General features: G+C 36.0%; 1 protein-coding gene across 23 annotated transcripts in view; it reads right to left on the bottom strand.

The window, feature by feature from the left end:
* EVI5 (ecotropic viral integration site 5) overlaps nt 1-15,210 on the bottom strand; it is a 234,100-nt gene that overhangs the window by 124,494 nt on the left and 94,396 nt on the right. For 18 of the 23 annotated variants that reach the window (XM_082477022.1, XM_082477023.1, XM_082477024.1 and 15 more), the window contains exons 3-9: nt 14,079-14,268; nt 13,200-13,424; nt 12,302-12,376; nt 8,497-8,622; nt 6,887-7,030; nt 5,849-5,938; nt 5,646-5,743 (exon numbers count right to left, since the gene is read on the bottom strand). In XM_082477022.1, coding sequence (XP_082333148.1) covers nt 5,646-5,743; nt 5,849-5,938; nt 6,887-7,030; nt 8,497-8,622; nt 12,302-12,376; nt 13,200-13,424; nt 14,079-14,268 — 948 coding nt within the window. The remainder of the gene's footprint in view (nt 1-5,645; nt 5,744-5,848; nt 5,939-6,886; nt 7,031-8,496; nt 8,623-12,301; nt 12,377-13,199; nt 13,425-14,078; nt 14,269-15,210) is intronic. The other 5 variants (XM_082477028.1, XM_082477026.1, XM_082477013.1 and 2 more) reach the window with 5 other exon arrangements.

Here is a 15,210-nt window from a genome sequence, read left to right as displayed (position 1 = left end):
AGAAAAACATAAGCTGAAAAGATACATGCACCCCAATGTTCATAGCAGCACTATTTACAATACAAGACATGGAAGAAACCTAAGTGTCCATTAACAGATAAATGGATAAAGAAGATGTGGTACATACACACTATGGACTATTACTCAGCTTTTAGAAAGAATGGAATAATGCCATTTGAAGCAACATGGATGGACCTAAAGATTATCATACTAAGTGAATTGAAGTAAGCCAGAGAAAGCTAAGTAGCATATGATATTGCTTATATGTGCAATATAAAAAAATGATACAAATGAACTTATTTATAGAACAGAAATAGACTCACAGACATAGAAAACAAACTTATGGCTACCAAAGCGGGGAGGATAAATTAGGAGTTTCGGATTAAAATATACACATTACTATACATAAAATAGATAACCAACATGGACCTACTGTGTAGCACAGGGAACTATACTAAATATCTTGTAATAACCTATAATGGAAGAGAATGTAAAAAAAGAATATATATATATATACATATATATGTGTGTGTGTGTGTGTGTATATATATATCTGAATCACTTTGCTGTACACCTGAAACTAACACAACATTGTAAATCAACTATATTTCAATAAAAAATTTAAAATAAATAAATTGATTTTTTTTGAAAAAGGTAACATCATCAATATTGAGACAAGCCAAAATTGACGAAAAGACACAATATTATTGGTATACCTGCCAAAAATGTGCAACCTGAATCTAATAATGAGGAAATGTTAGATAAACCGAAATTGTGGGATCTTCTACAAAATAACTGGCCTGTACTCTTCAAATATATCAAGGTCGAGAAACACAAAGCATTGAGAGAGCATTTCAGATTAAAGGAGATTGAACTGACACTATTTACAATACAAACATGGAAGACTTAATGCAATACACGGGACTTCCCTGGTGGCGCAGTGGATAAGAATCTGCCTGCCAATGCAGGGGACATGGGTTCGAGCCCTGGTCTGGGAAGATCCCACATGCCGCGGAGCAACTAAGCCCGTGCACCACAACTACTGAGCCTGCGTGCCGCAACGACTGAAGCCCACACGCCTAGAGCCCGTGCTCCGCAACACGAGAAGCCACCGCAAGGAGAAGTCTGCGCACCATAACGAAGAGCAGCCCCCGCTCGCCGCAACTAGAGAAAGCCCGCATGCAGCAATGAAGACCCAATACAGCCAAAAATAAATAAAATTAAATCTTTAAATAAATAAATAAATAAACAAATTGCAATATACGATCCTGGAGGGTCTGGAGTGGATACAGGACCCAGGGGGTAAGGGATTAAGTGTGGGGAGTGGGTAGAAGTTGGGGATGGGAGGAGGAGATTGTTGTAAGGAATATTATTGGGACAAGTGATAAAATTTGAACTTCTATTATGGATTAGAATACTATTGTATCTATGATAATTTCCTGATTTTGATTAACTGCTGACTTCGGTTTAAAAAAAAAAAAAAGCTCTGTTCTTAGGAAGTACATATTCAAGTATTTAAGGATAAAGGGCACAATATCTCAACTTACTCTGAAATGGGTCCTCCCAAAAATAATGGGTATGGATTTTACTTACACACACACACACATATTATTTTATTTATATATATGCATGTGTGTGGGGGGGGGAGGAAAATAAAACAAATGGGGCAAAATGAAAACAATTGGTGAATTTGGATAAGTGGCATAAGGGAGTTCCTTGTAGTATATTTGTAACTTTTTTAAAAAGTTTAAAAGGATACCAAAATAAAAATTACAACAAAAGAAGCCAAAGGCTAAGACTGATTGCTTGCAACATTCATATCTTAAAGAAACCCCTAAACCACATGTGAGTGATTAGTGAGCAGTTGAAACACGGCTAATAGAACTGATTTAATGAATCTTTAATTCTATTTAAATAGCCACATACAGGTAGTGGCTACCATACAGGATAGCACAGCTTTAAATACCCCTAGGTTCCCACCACATTTCAAACTTCACTGCCTACTACACTCCCATTTGCCTATGGTACAGTCACACTGGCTTTTTACTGTTCTTAAACATATCAGTCATTCTTATTTCATTCATTACATTTACTGTTCTCTCAGCACGAAATATACTTGCCCAGATAACCACATGGCTCCCTCTCTCACTTCCTTCAGGTGTCTGCTCAAATGGTGCTTTATCAGTCTGTGTGCCCTGAGTTCTCTATCTAAAAAAAGCACCCCATCACTTCCATGTCCTTCATCCTCCTTTACTTTTCCTTCATGGCACTGCCACTGATGGACATGATACTGTATATTTGTTCAGAAGCTGCTCCATTTGATTTTTCTCGCTTTGCTCTCTCAGGGCACACTCCTTCTGGGGCAAGTCATTCTGAAATTGTACCTTCTGTTTGGAACTCCAGAGGTTTTTATATCTCAAAGTCAGTCTTCTGCACTTCTGTAAGTTCCACAAAGGAGGAACTCCCTCTCTGTAGTCATCATTTAACCCCAGCAATTGGAAACATAAGTTCTTCAAAAGTATACTCTGGTGCCCTCTCCTTCAGAAAACAACCTGAATCTTCATCTTCTGCCATCCTCCTATCCAACCATGTCAGTGGTCTTCAACTTTTTTTTCTCATGTACCTGCTAAAAGAATGTTGCCCCTTATATACTTTAAAGAAGTCTAAAAAATTTTTGTTACTTAAGTGCCTACAGTTGCAAAGGATATGATTTATATATGCTTAAATTTTTTCACTAAAACTTTAAATGAGATTTATTCAATTTATGGATGTCTACTCTATAACCTAAGCAGCAAAGGCAGTCACTGTTACTAACCAATGAGTCAAATTATATTTACTTTCTCTATCACTAAAGTTCATGTTCTTTTTCAACTCAAATAAGTATATGTTAATACATAACCCCATAACCACCATTCTATTTTTCAATTCTAAATATAAGCAAGATAAGGCAGCCTTGCCAAGCATTTGTCAGCTGGATGAAATAAGAAGCTGCTCCATTTGATTTTTCGTGCTTTGTTCTCTAAGGGCACACTCCTTCTGTAGCAAGGCATTCTGAAATTGTCCTTTTTGTTTGGTACCCCAGAGATTTTTATATCCCAAAGTAATGTACCACAGTAAGAACTGGTGTGTGACAGGTTTGCCTTACTTTTATAAAGTGGTAGAAGGCAGACTGTAAAAGGGGAGCTAGAAAGGAGAACAAAGATACTGTAACGAAGAAGAACAAACCTGACTCCAAATTGGATCTATTCCTTTAGCTCTAAACTTTGAGTTCTGTTGCCTGTTCTTAGTTATGCTGGTTCTGCACCTTTGTAAAAGGATGTTGCCTATAGCCTAAAATATACATGAGGGCCCATTCTCAAGGCTCTGCCTCCCAGGCTTGATCTTTAAAAGTATCAATATAACACTTCTCCATTCATATAGAGATAAAAAGTTGCAGAACAGAGAACAACATTTGTCTTGTTGAGGGCTGACAGGAACATTGTGACTAGACTCAGGTGGACAGCTGCAAGAACAAAGGATTCTGGCACCAAGAAGTCTGCAACAACCAGCTACACACTCTCTCCTTTTAGTATTAAAGAGACCTAAATCCTAACTCAGGTAAAACGGTTCACTGGGACACCAGTCCACCATCTTCCTGGTCTTCTGGCTTTCCAAATAAAGTCACTATTCCTTGCCCCAACGCCATGTCTCTCGATTTACTGGCCTGTCGTGTGGCGAGTACTACAAGCTTGAACTCAGTAAAAATACCTCTACCATAGGAATATTATCAGGGCAGATAAAAGTTAGGAAAGAATATAAATGGAAACTGAAAATCTAGTTACCACGCTCTGAACATTTTCCTGGGCCCCAACAGACTAGACTGTGTATGCAGTTTAAAGACACATAGGCTAGGCATCTCTTACATGTTATATTAATAACATGTTATATTGACATCTACCAGACTGTAAATGTAATAGCCTATTTACTTCTGTTCTGCCACCATCCTACCCACAGGAAGTTTGAACCTTCTTCAGAGCCAGGTCCAAGTCTAAGTTCATTACATTTTGAGAGTGATACTTAGTAGAAATGGAGTAGAAATGGATGACACTCATCTTTTAATACTGATAAAGTATTATTCTCCAGAATATGCATAAACAACAATTAACCACTAAGAAGTAGTCAATGCAGTAAGAAGTAGATACTGCAATAGAAAAGGAAGGGAAGTACCAACCAAAGGAAAAAAAAGGAAGGGAAAGAAAACAGAAGCATATTTGTTACGGTGATCTATAATCAGTGATCTTTGATGTTACTGTTGTAAAAAAGATTACAACTCGCTGAAGGCTCAAATGATGATTAGCAATTTTTAGCAATAAAGTTTTTTTCTAATAAATTTATTTATTCATTTATTGATTTATTTATTTTTGGCTGCATTGGGTCTTCTTTGCTGCACACGGGCTTTCTCTAGTTGCGGCAAGCAGGGGCTACTCTTCGTGGCAGTGCGTGGGCTTTTCATTGCGGTGGCTTCTCTTGTTGCAGAGCACAGGCTCTAGGCACGCAGGCTTCTGTAGTTGTAGCACACGGGCTCAGCAGTTGTGGCGCACAGGCTTAGTTGCTCCCCGTGGCATGTGGGATCTTCCCAGACCAGGGATCAAACCCGTGTGCGCTGCATTGGCAGGCAGATTCTTAACCACTGCGCCACCAGGGAAGTCCAAATAAAGTATTTTTAAATTAAGATCAACAGGCAGAAATTGAGATGGCTCCTAAGATTTTATCAATTATAGAACAGAACAGCTTTTCGGTCGGTAATGTCTCAAAATGATGGTGTGATGTGATTGGTTATTAGAAATTTCACAGGTAATTTATTAACAATAATAGTTGAATATGATAAATTGTATTTTTGCAAATTAGAACCAACTAATTTTAATAACATAATTCTTACTCATATTCTAATATACTTTCTGGAGTAGGAATCGCCATGGGAATACGTTGTACATGTTAATGTAATTTCATGTTGCAGCAGCAGAGATACTGAGAACAAGTGTCAGGAATGCTAACAATGACCTCAGGCTAAGATTTATTTAATTGCTGGAAGCTAGAAGAGTAAGAACTGTTGTTCTTAATTAACACCTTTATCATATTTCAAAAATTAACCTTTACAGGCCAACACTGCACATCTTGAACTTTTATGAAATATATTCAAAGAAAAGTTTCACTAGAAAGTAATACACAGTAAACAAAATTTTAACTTAATGCATACCTCATGCCTATCTTGCTGGTTATGCTAATCTTGAACTTAAGTGATAAACTGGGATCAACTAAGAGGAAAAGAATGTCAGTGACTTAGACCACACCACGAAAGCGGTTTCTAAAATAACAGCACACTCACATATATACACTTACCAGGTTCCTAATTCTAATCAATGTGGAATGGGAAGGGGAGTTTTAAAAGTAATACACAATAATCCCATGCACCACTAGAGCACTATGAAATTCCAATATTAAATTTAGGTTATATTGAAACCAATACCACCAAATAAAACATTACAGCTCAATAAAATGAGGAGGAAATCTGCACTCACCACTAGAATGTTTTGCTTCTTCCATTTAATTTCCTAAATGCATCAACAAACCCCCGTAACTAAAAAAACAAAATATAAAATACTTACTTTTTCATTTTTTTTGAGTTATACTTGACTTGGTAAGCTGCCTGGATTAATTTGTCTGGACCACCATCAAACTGATGTGGAATGACCTTCTGAAAGTGCTAAAATACAATAGGAAAAAAACATAAGAATGACTTAGTACCATTTATTATCAATTAATTAATAGTAAAATCTAGAGACATTCAAGAAATCATGGCCTGGCTTACCTGTAACATCCCTTCCATGTCGAGTTGCATCAGTTCTGCCTGATTCATTTGAAGAAGCGCTAATCCTACCCGAAACACTATTTCTAAACCCTGAGGAATCAAATTATAAAGTCAAATTTGTCTTATTCTTCCAAAACAAAAACTAATCATTCAAAAGAATACTAAGGTAAACATTTAGGGATCTAAACAGAGGTGGGCACACATTTTCTGTAAAGAGTTGGAGAACAAATGTTTTAGGCTTTATGAGCCCTCCCTATGGTTACTGTCACAAATAATCAACCCTGCCATTGCAGATCAAAAGCAGACACAGACATCTCATCAACAAATGGTCACAGCTATGTTCCAAGAAACTTTATTTACAGAAATAAGTGGAAGGATAGATTTGGCATGCAAACCAGAAGAGATCAGTACATGATCAAACCAGAAGAGATCATAGCTTGCTGGCTCCAGACTAACCTAATTTAGCTACATTATACAAACTGATCTTCCCAAGATGTAATTAATAACAATTAATAATATTCTTAGGTGCTCTCTATCACTGATCACCTATCCTTACCTTCCTACCTTCTCACTCAAAATATACAAGACAAAGGATCACTACTACATATCACTGACAATTAAAAGGACTGCCTGCAAGGTGTTCATGGGATAGAAGAAACTTAATTATACTCATTACTTCTTCCTCTTTGGGTAACAGATGCATTGCAACAATATTAACTGTAAGGTAAATTTTACCCCTCACTAATTCTCACTAAATCAAAAAGGAGGTGAAACAGAGGTCTGATTAAGAGTGTGGGTTCCAGATTTTGAATGCCTACATCTGAATCCTGTTTACTATACCACTTATGTGTCCATAGACGAGCTACTTAATCTTCCTCTAAATATCGGCTTCCTCATCTCTCATCTACCATCTATCAAATGGGGAGATGAATAGTACTGATAGGGTTGTTAAAGGATTAAATGAGATTATCCAGGTAAGCAGTTTAGCATGGAACACATGCATCTCCTTTATCGTTCGCCTCATTGCCCGGCTCTCACCTCAGACATAAAGATATCAAATATCCTTGTTGCAACTGGTAGTGGAAAAGTCGTAAGGAAGATAGTCAGAAACCAAGATGATGCATACATTGAGGTATGAAAACTCTGAGACTGAAAATGCACAAAGAGTTCTGGAAGATGCTCCTGAAGAGATGAAAAGAATTTCTTAGTTAAAACATGGTAAAACTGAGTATTTTAAGCCAGACCATTGTATACATACTAAAGTAGCCGATCGCAAACACAAACATAAAATTTAGGCATCATATGGAAGAGTTAAGAGGCAGAAATTGACACATTCTGGATAGTGGTTATTGTCTGGAAAAGAAAGAAGGGAAAAAGGATGTGGAGTTGGACCTTAAAAAGTTGGAACTTTTTAATGATTTATTAATAAAAAGAAAAATTACAATAAATAAGTAAAAAATTTATATTTCTTTAATCTTATTTGTGGGTACATGGGTATCTGATATTTTCTATACTTTTCTATAAACTATAATATTTCCAAAAAAAATTTTTAAGGGAAAGAAATGTTATCTTGAAATACTTTCAGGTGCTAGCTACCATTGATCGCCTATCCTAAGCTTCCTACCTTCTCACCCAAAATACAGATACTTCAACACTCTAGTAATTCAGAACATAAATGACACATTAACTGGAAATAAACCAAGGGAGTTTAAGGGTGATAAAAATAAGCTTACTAGTTCAAAAAAAAAAAATTAAGAATCACCAAGACCTACTTTGTCTTTTACTTTAAAATGTAAAAACATTTTGTATATCCCCTTCATCTCATCACACACAGAAAAGATAGAGGATTTTAAAATTGCTGTGGGTAAGGCTGCCAGGGAAACGTAGACTTGTGAAAATGGCTCTTATGCCAGCTGAATGATTAACCTATATTCTTAAATTCTGCTTACCTAATTGAAATTTAAGTAAATGAAGAATATTTCTACCATTACATTACAGGACAAAATAGTAAATTTATTTATATACATATAAATATAAAAATTAAATCCAGAAAGATGAAATACTTCAAAGGTATTTTTTACTTGGTTCTGATTCCTCTCTTCCTCCTCTTCACCCTCACACAGTCACTAAGACTCTGACTCTTAAACTAGCAACACAAAAGGATAGAAACAATATTTTTTTAAAAAGATTACAGGCTAGCAAAAAAGTGATGAAAAGGGAAAGGCAGGGGAGAGGACTGAAAGAGATAAAAGAGACAGTCTCAAAGGAAATGAATTGATGTCAGTGTCCAAATGTCATGGGCTTCTGTAAGAGAGCATAGTCTACGTAAAATAATAGGATACAATATGGCATAATAAATAAATTCATGCATCTAGGTTATGATATACTATATTTGGCACAAATGCTTAAGGTCTGAATATAAAAACTGTAGTCAAGTTCCAGACTGTGATCTACCTGCAGACAGTGCCTAGCTGGGAAGTAGGTCTAAACTGTGGATTAACCGAACAACAAATGATGATGTGATTAAAACACTGGGCTTTTTTCAATAGCTTTAATGCTTTTAACATTAAATTTGCTTAATTGTCACTCAAACCAAGATGACAAAAAATATAAAGGCAATATGTTTTTGGTTAACACCACACTTTTACCTGTATCATGCATTCAAACTGGTACATACAAAGGCCTAATTCTGCCATACTTGGTTTAAAAAGTTCACGAAGTCTATAATCTTGCATTAATTTAACAAATACACAGAAAGCTTCTTCTTCTGGCATCTGCATTAGGAGGAAAAAAGCAACATAGGTTAATGTTCTGTGATACGCAAATAAGCTAAATACATTTAAACTAAGTAACCATCCAACTATAAACAATGTTGTTATTTTGGTTTTTATTGTCATTAACTTTTTCTTTTACTGGAGCATAATTGCTTTACAATGTTGTGTTAGTTTCTGCTGTACAATGAAGTGAGTCAGCTATATGTATACCTATATCCCCTCCCTCTTGGACCTTCCTCCCACCCATCCCCCCCATCCCCCCCATCCCCCCACCCATCTAGGTTGTCACAGAGCACCGATCCTAGCTGCCTGTGCACTATATAGCATGTATCCACTAGCTATTTTACACATGGTAGTGTATATATGTCAATCCTGAGTGCCATGTGGTACAATATTAAGAGCAATGGACTAGAAATCAGAAGCTTCTAATTTCCCATTCTATCACCGACAATGAGAAGTTAGACAAATCTTACAGCCTCTGAGACTAGCTGCCTCAAGTACTTGCCTAACTCATGAATTCAACCAACAAATATTCATTTAAAGCCAGATACTTCTCTCTCTCTCTGAGTATATACCGGTGAACAAAATAAACAGTATCTACCCTCAAGGAGGTTGAACCTTCTAGTTGGGGGAGATTGATAATACATGGAATAAATCAATTAATATATATGTCAGATGGTGAGAAGTGCTATGGAAATAAAACAAAGTATAGCAACAGGGAATCCCGGGGAGCTACACTGCTATTTATATATAGATAGGTCAGGGAAAGTCTCTTGATAAGGTAACATGTGAGCAAAATACTGAAGTAAGGGAACAACTGAGGAAAGAACAGTTCTGGGAGAATAATACAAAAGTCTTGAAATGGAATCACGATTGGCATGCTCAAGGAACAACGAATAGGGGACTACTAAATTAGTAGTAATGTTACAAATGAAAGTATGGTTATGGAGGAGAAATACAGGGAATCAAATTACATAGGATTTTAGAAGCCACTGTAAGGATTTGGACTTTCACCTTAAGTGAGACAGGAAACCTTTCAAGGGTTCCAAGCAGAAACAATATGGCGTTAAGTGTTAAAAGAACCTGTAAAATAAGTTTTTAAAAAACCTGTAATTAGAGTTTTAAAGGTTCCAATTTCACATTTTATGTGTAACTCACTAGATAATCATATCAACTAAGCTAATGAACATAAAAGCTCTGTAATAACAATATGTAGGGACATAACACTTATACAAATTATTTTGTGGTCTTTTTTTTTGGCCTGCCACACGGCATGCAGGGATCTTAGTTCCCCAACCAGGGATGGAACCCATGCCCCTTGCAGTGGAAGCGTGGAGTCCTAACCACTGGACCGCCAGGGAATTCCCATGTGGCCTTTCTTAAAATAAAATTTTCTAATGTTCATTCACTCACATTATACCAGTGTGTTTCAAAAGACGAAACCTCAAAGGGTCTCTAGGCACTCTTCTTACTGAAGACTACTTTTATTAACAATACATTTTTCCTGGCCTTGACACAGCCATGGACAGGAGCCAAGAGTTATTCTTGGCAAAACCCATACTTCCTTCCTTCCTCCCAACATACATAGCCACAATTTTGCCTTGGAGACCATCCTTATTAATCCTGTCAAGCTTTATAGCCCCACTGATTTTTATATCAGTTACTACAAGAAACCCTACATCTCAGAACTCTCATCCCATGTGCTTGGTTCTATTGCTCCCATAATTTAACCCCATTTCCAATATTCCCGAAACCTTTTCCACAGTACTTTCTAAAACTGATAATACGCCATCAACAAAATATCCTACCTATACCCTCAATCTGTTTACCAAATGTTCTTTCACTGTCTTTCTCTAAGTGAAACCTGATTCCCCCGAAGAATACTTCAACACCGAAAACTGGCTCTCTCCTGAGGTGGCTGTTTTCTCTCCCAGAGCACTGGAAGAGGCCTGGGGTAGAGAGGTTTATATCCCTCCTTGGACCTCAACGCCTCATTGCCATTGCATTAACTACCCCTTCCCTCTGAAACATATACCAGCAGATATTACCCTTTACTCCTCTTTTTTGCAGCATCTACAAACCTCTGGATCAACCCCCAGCCCCAAACTCCACTCATTTTCATGAGGATTAATTCCCTGGCCTAGCAGATCTTTGACTCCTTTCCTCCAATGATCCTGGCAGGTAGTTACTAGTGCAGGCTCTAGGGCCACACCACCTGGGAGGTTCAAATCCCAGAGTGATACTTTTAAAGTATGAATCAGATCACATCACTCCACTGCTCAAAACACTCTAGTGCCTCCCCATATCCTCAGTAAAAGTCAAAATGCTTCCAAGGTCCTACATGATGTGGCCCCTTACTACTTCTCCAAACTCATCGCCCACAACTACCTTCCCCTTTCCACTTCTCCCTCCACCCCTCAACTCCAGTCACAGTGAGAATGAGTCCATTTATCTTCCTTTTTTGCCTTCTAAGAACTTCTTCTCCTCTGAATATATCAAATAAGTCATTCCCTCTCTCCTCCGCAATAGCACTGATATAGCAATTGGGAGAAGGTTTTAAAAATGGTGATATTAAAAAAAAAAATAAGTTGAAATGATTGAATAAAAGACCAAAAGGAGGTAGAAAAAATACTATCACTGGGTCCCTCTCAACAAGATTGAAACGATAGTCACAAAATGAAAAAGTGTGACACCAAGTAAAATATAAATATGAAGAACAATCACCCAGTTGTTTTACAGTCATTCCTTTTATTATAAAGAAATTTGCACACTTGAGTCTTACAGCGATGTGTTGCTACATACTTTCTCTACGAAACTGAGTTAATAAGAATCACTGAGTTCTGAACTCAGTGCAGAACTGAGTTGCAAGAACAAGACTCAAATGAAGTTATCTCCAAGGTTTCTTTTCAGATCATATTTTAGTCTGAGACTAAATATAGAGTATGATAGACTTTTTTTTTAAATTTCAATAAGGCTGAAGAGGTAACACAACATGCTATTTCCCTTCAAAGCTATGACTGATCGTCCCTGTCCTTGACTTCTGAAAACACCCCACCCAAAATAAGTCACTGCCAATGGAAATACATGTTATATCCCTAGGGCAGTAAAAGTGACTGAGTACCTCTATTTTAGAGCCTATAGTAAAACAGGCATAACAAGCCCTCAGCTCTGTGACAAATAAAATTACTGTATAAATTTCCAAAGACGTTGTACATCATAAGTAAGATTTTCTTTTATTTTCTTTCTTTCTTTTTTTTTTTTTTTGTGGCTGCGCCGCACGGCATGTGCGATCTTAGTTCCCCGACCAGGGATAGAACCCGCCAGGGAAGTTCCATAAATAAGATTTTCATACCAACACTTTAATCAGTCCTCCTTGGCTGGGAAAAGATTATTCCTCATTGAATACTGACATTTAAGTTAAGATTTAAAAGTAGATACAGGCTTTAGTAGAATATTACGGTCCAAATGTAGGTAAGGTGAAATTTGATTTAGTGGCAGGATATCTATTGTATGTTATTTTCAACACTTTTAATATTTTAAAATGCAAACTAAATGTTACTATTTAGACTATGTTTAGGGGGAAATACCCAATATCCACTTACTAAAACAAGGATGATTTTTAAGTTCTCCAACTTTAATAAAGAACTTAATTGGACATTTAATACTTATACTAACTTACCTGCATAAGCAACAATCCAACTATAAAAGCACTTCCTTGACAGTAACCAACCTCACGATCCACTAAAGAATATGCCTAAAAAGTAAAAAATGTTGTTCAAAATACTTTAACATGATATATCATACCTTCCTTCTCTAAAAGCCTAAAGACAGTAAGAAGGTGGATTAAAGACCATTTATTTTTTAGAGAAGCTCTTGCTTGCTTTGTTGTAGATGTTATCCTATCCTGTAAGTATTTTAAAAGCAAATGATTTATTACATAAAATTTTATTTTGATGATTTCCCAATTAGCAACTGACAGCTCCGAAGGACAAAAAAATAAAGGAATTTGTACTCAGGAAAGTGACAAAGCTTAAAAATCATTAAAAATATATATCTGACAAAAATCAAAACTAGAGTAGGATGAAGGTAAAGCACTGATAAAACTGAAATGATTTAACAAGAAATCAATATTTCACGGAGATAGCTAGAAGGAAAAGGAATTATGCAAAGGGAAAAGGCAACATTGGAAAAAAAATTACAATGGTGCACACTTTTAAGGGCTAAGAGCTCTTAGCAATGCTGGCCACAGCAAGCAAAAAATTTGCTCCCAGACTGTGAAACTCATAGAAGGTGAATTATTCATTTTCATGGACGATCTTCTCTATGGTATGTATAGTGATTTATAGGTTATTTGATTTCACTCAACTAATATCAAGCAATGTGAGGAATTTTCTAAGAGTTCTCCAAACTAGACAATAATCTAGCGTCAGAATTAAAGCCAAAATTATGCTAAAGTCAAATTTATTGCCAAAGCAACTGATTACTGGGGTGAGAGTTCATACTTCATTATGAGAAATGTTTAATTTCAACCTCCTGAGAATTCATTTCATCTCAAAAAATGAATAAATAGAACTTACCTTCATTACATTAAACAAAACCTCCTGTCCAAGACTATCTTTTTCCTTAAAAAAATTGTGTTCAGGATAAGTTCTAGCAATGTCCCTTCGGATCAATTTTTCACAAGGTGAGGTCATTTTCAGGAGTTCTGAATACTGATCCTTAATTGGCATACTTTGTGCACTGCACAAAAGTTGCCAAACTATTGCTCTAAAATGATGGGGTATCCCTTTACGAACAAGTTCCTACAAATAAAAATAAAAACAAAAATGTTTAAGTGACTTATTTAGGCTTCCTACCTTGAAAGCCAAAGAAGACTTATTGAAGGTTGGAGTAGAGTAGATGATTTTCTCAAATGTATAATTCACAAAGCTACTTTTATAATAAGACTAGGGAACTTTTAAACCAAGGCTAAGATTTGGCTAAGATACGGGTATATTCTGTTCTGATCAGAGGGACAACAATGCCATGGAAAAATTCCTGTCATTTCACTCAGAATATGGCCTCTAAAGGTATTAAGGACCTGATAATCTGCAGAGCTGTGAATGATGGCACTGTACCCATCATCTTTCAAAGGGCTATTTTATGTTTTAAAATAAAAAAAAGTAAAATACTGGTAACTGAAGGATGTAGGATGTCACAACTTCCATTTCTGAATCTACAAAATAAGAGAATTTAATATCTAAAATAATTTTCAGCTATATATTTCTACAATTAGGAGACCTCTATAACAACTGATAGCTACAAACCAAAACTTCTATGGGCACAAATACATAAAGCAGACCTCTTCATCATAGCACTTGGGAAGTACTAGAATCTGATTTTTTTTAATCCTCTATTAATTGATGCCTCATGCCCTTTGGGATAAGAGGAAGGACTTAAGCAAAGAATATGAATACCTTAACTTGCTTTTCCTTCTTTCTGTGCACATCTTCCCATTCATTAACAATTCTTCCCCAAAGAATCCAAGAGTCTTCTTCAAGGTGACTGAGGTTGCTGGAGGCTGATGAACTTGATACAAGGGAGGAGCCACTGTTTCTTCTTGATCCATTTACAGATCTTAAAGATTTACTATCTGTTTCTAACAATCTAAAACATAATTAAAAATTGCTCAACATCTCACTGTGACACTAGATGACATGATGATACTTAACAGTTTCACTACTGCAATTTAGCCATGGTTTTAAAATATATATAATTTCAATAATATTTGGTCGGCATCTACAAAATTAACTGCTGTATTTTTTCTACTAAGCATAGCAATTTCAAAATTTGAAATAGTAAATTATGTTAAATATTTTACTATTAGTCCCCTCATAATTTCCCTTCAACACCACTAAAAATTCAAATTAAAAGAAATCTTCTGGTGAGAAAAGTGATTGGGAGGGCTTCAGGAAAAAAAAAAAATGTACTTGGAAGAGGTATAACCAATTCTATGGAAGAACTAACCCTATCATGTTTACAATGTGTCTAGGGCTAAAAAAGTAAGGCAGACACACAAATTAATCAAATCCCTAGTCTTTTTTCATTTTGTTTTTACCGATACATAACTAACCTGCCCAAACAAAAAGTGTTTTGTTTGGCCCATGCAATATTTGAGTAAAAAACTGAATAATTAACTAAAACTAAAATTAGAAGATTTCATTTATCTGTTTATATACACATATATTTATATTTATTTACAATTCTGGATTCTCTTGAAAAATAAAAAGATAGGGCAAAACTAGGCCCACATTCCTAAACAGAAACAACAGGATGTAGCAGAATAGGAGCTTCTCCCTTTAAATGAGAAAGGACTTTAATCCACTAACTCTCCATAATCCCTACTATCTCCCAAAAACTCAGGCCAACTAACAGCTGTCATTTATCATTGGACTTGCGCTTTTAAACTGAAATGTCTTTACTCTTAAGGCCCTGTTTAAGGCCTCTTCCTTATCTGTAGAATGATGCGTTAAGATAATTTCAGAGATCCATTCCATGACTCATTACAACATCAAATCCATTATTTCTTTCACATGTACACAGGCTATT

The sequence above is a fragment of the Balaenoptera physalus genome (genome assembly GCF_965194825.1).
Source record: "Balaenoptera physalus genome assembly, chromosome: 1".
Taxonomy (NCBI): Eukaryota; Metazoa; Chordata; class Mammalia; order Artiodactyla; family Balaenopteridae; genus Balaenoptera; species Balaenoptera physalus.
Note: the sequence above shows the minus strand (reverse complement) of the source record. Positions and strands in the feature narration are given on the sequence as shown.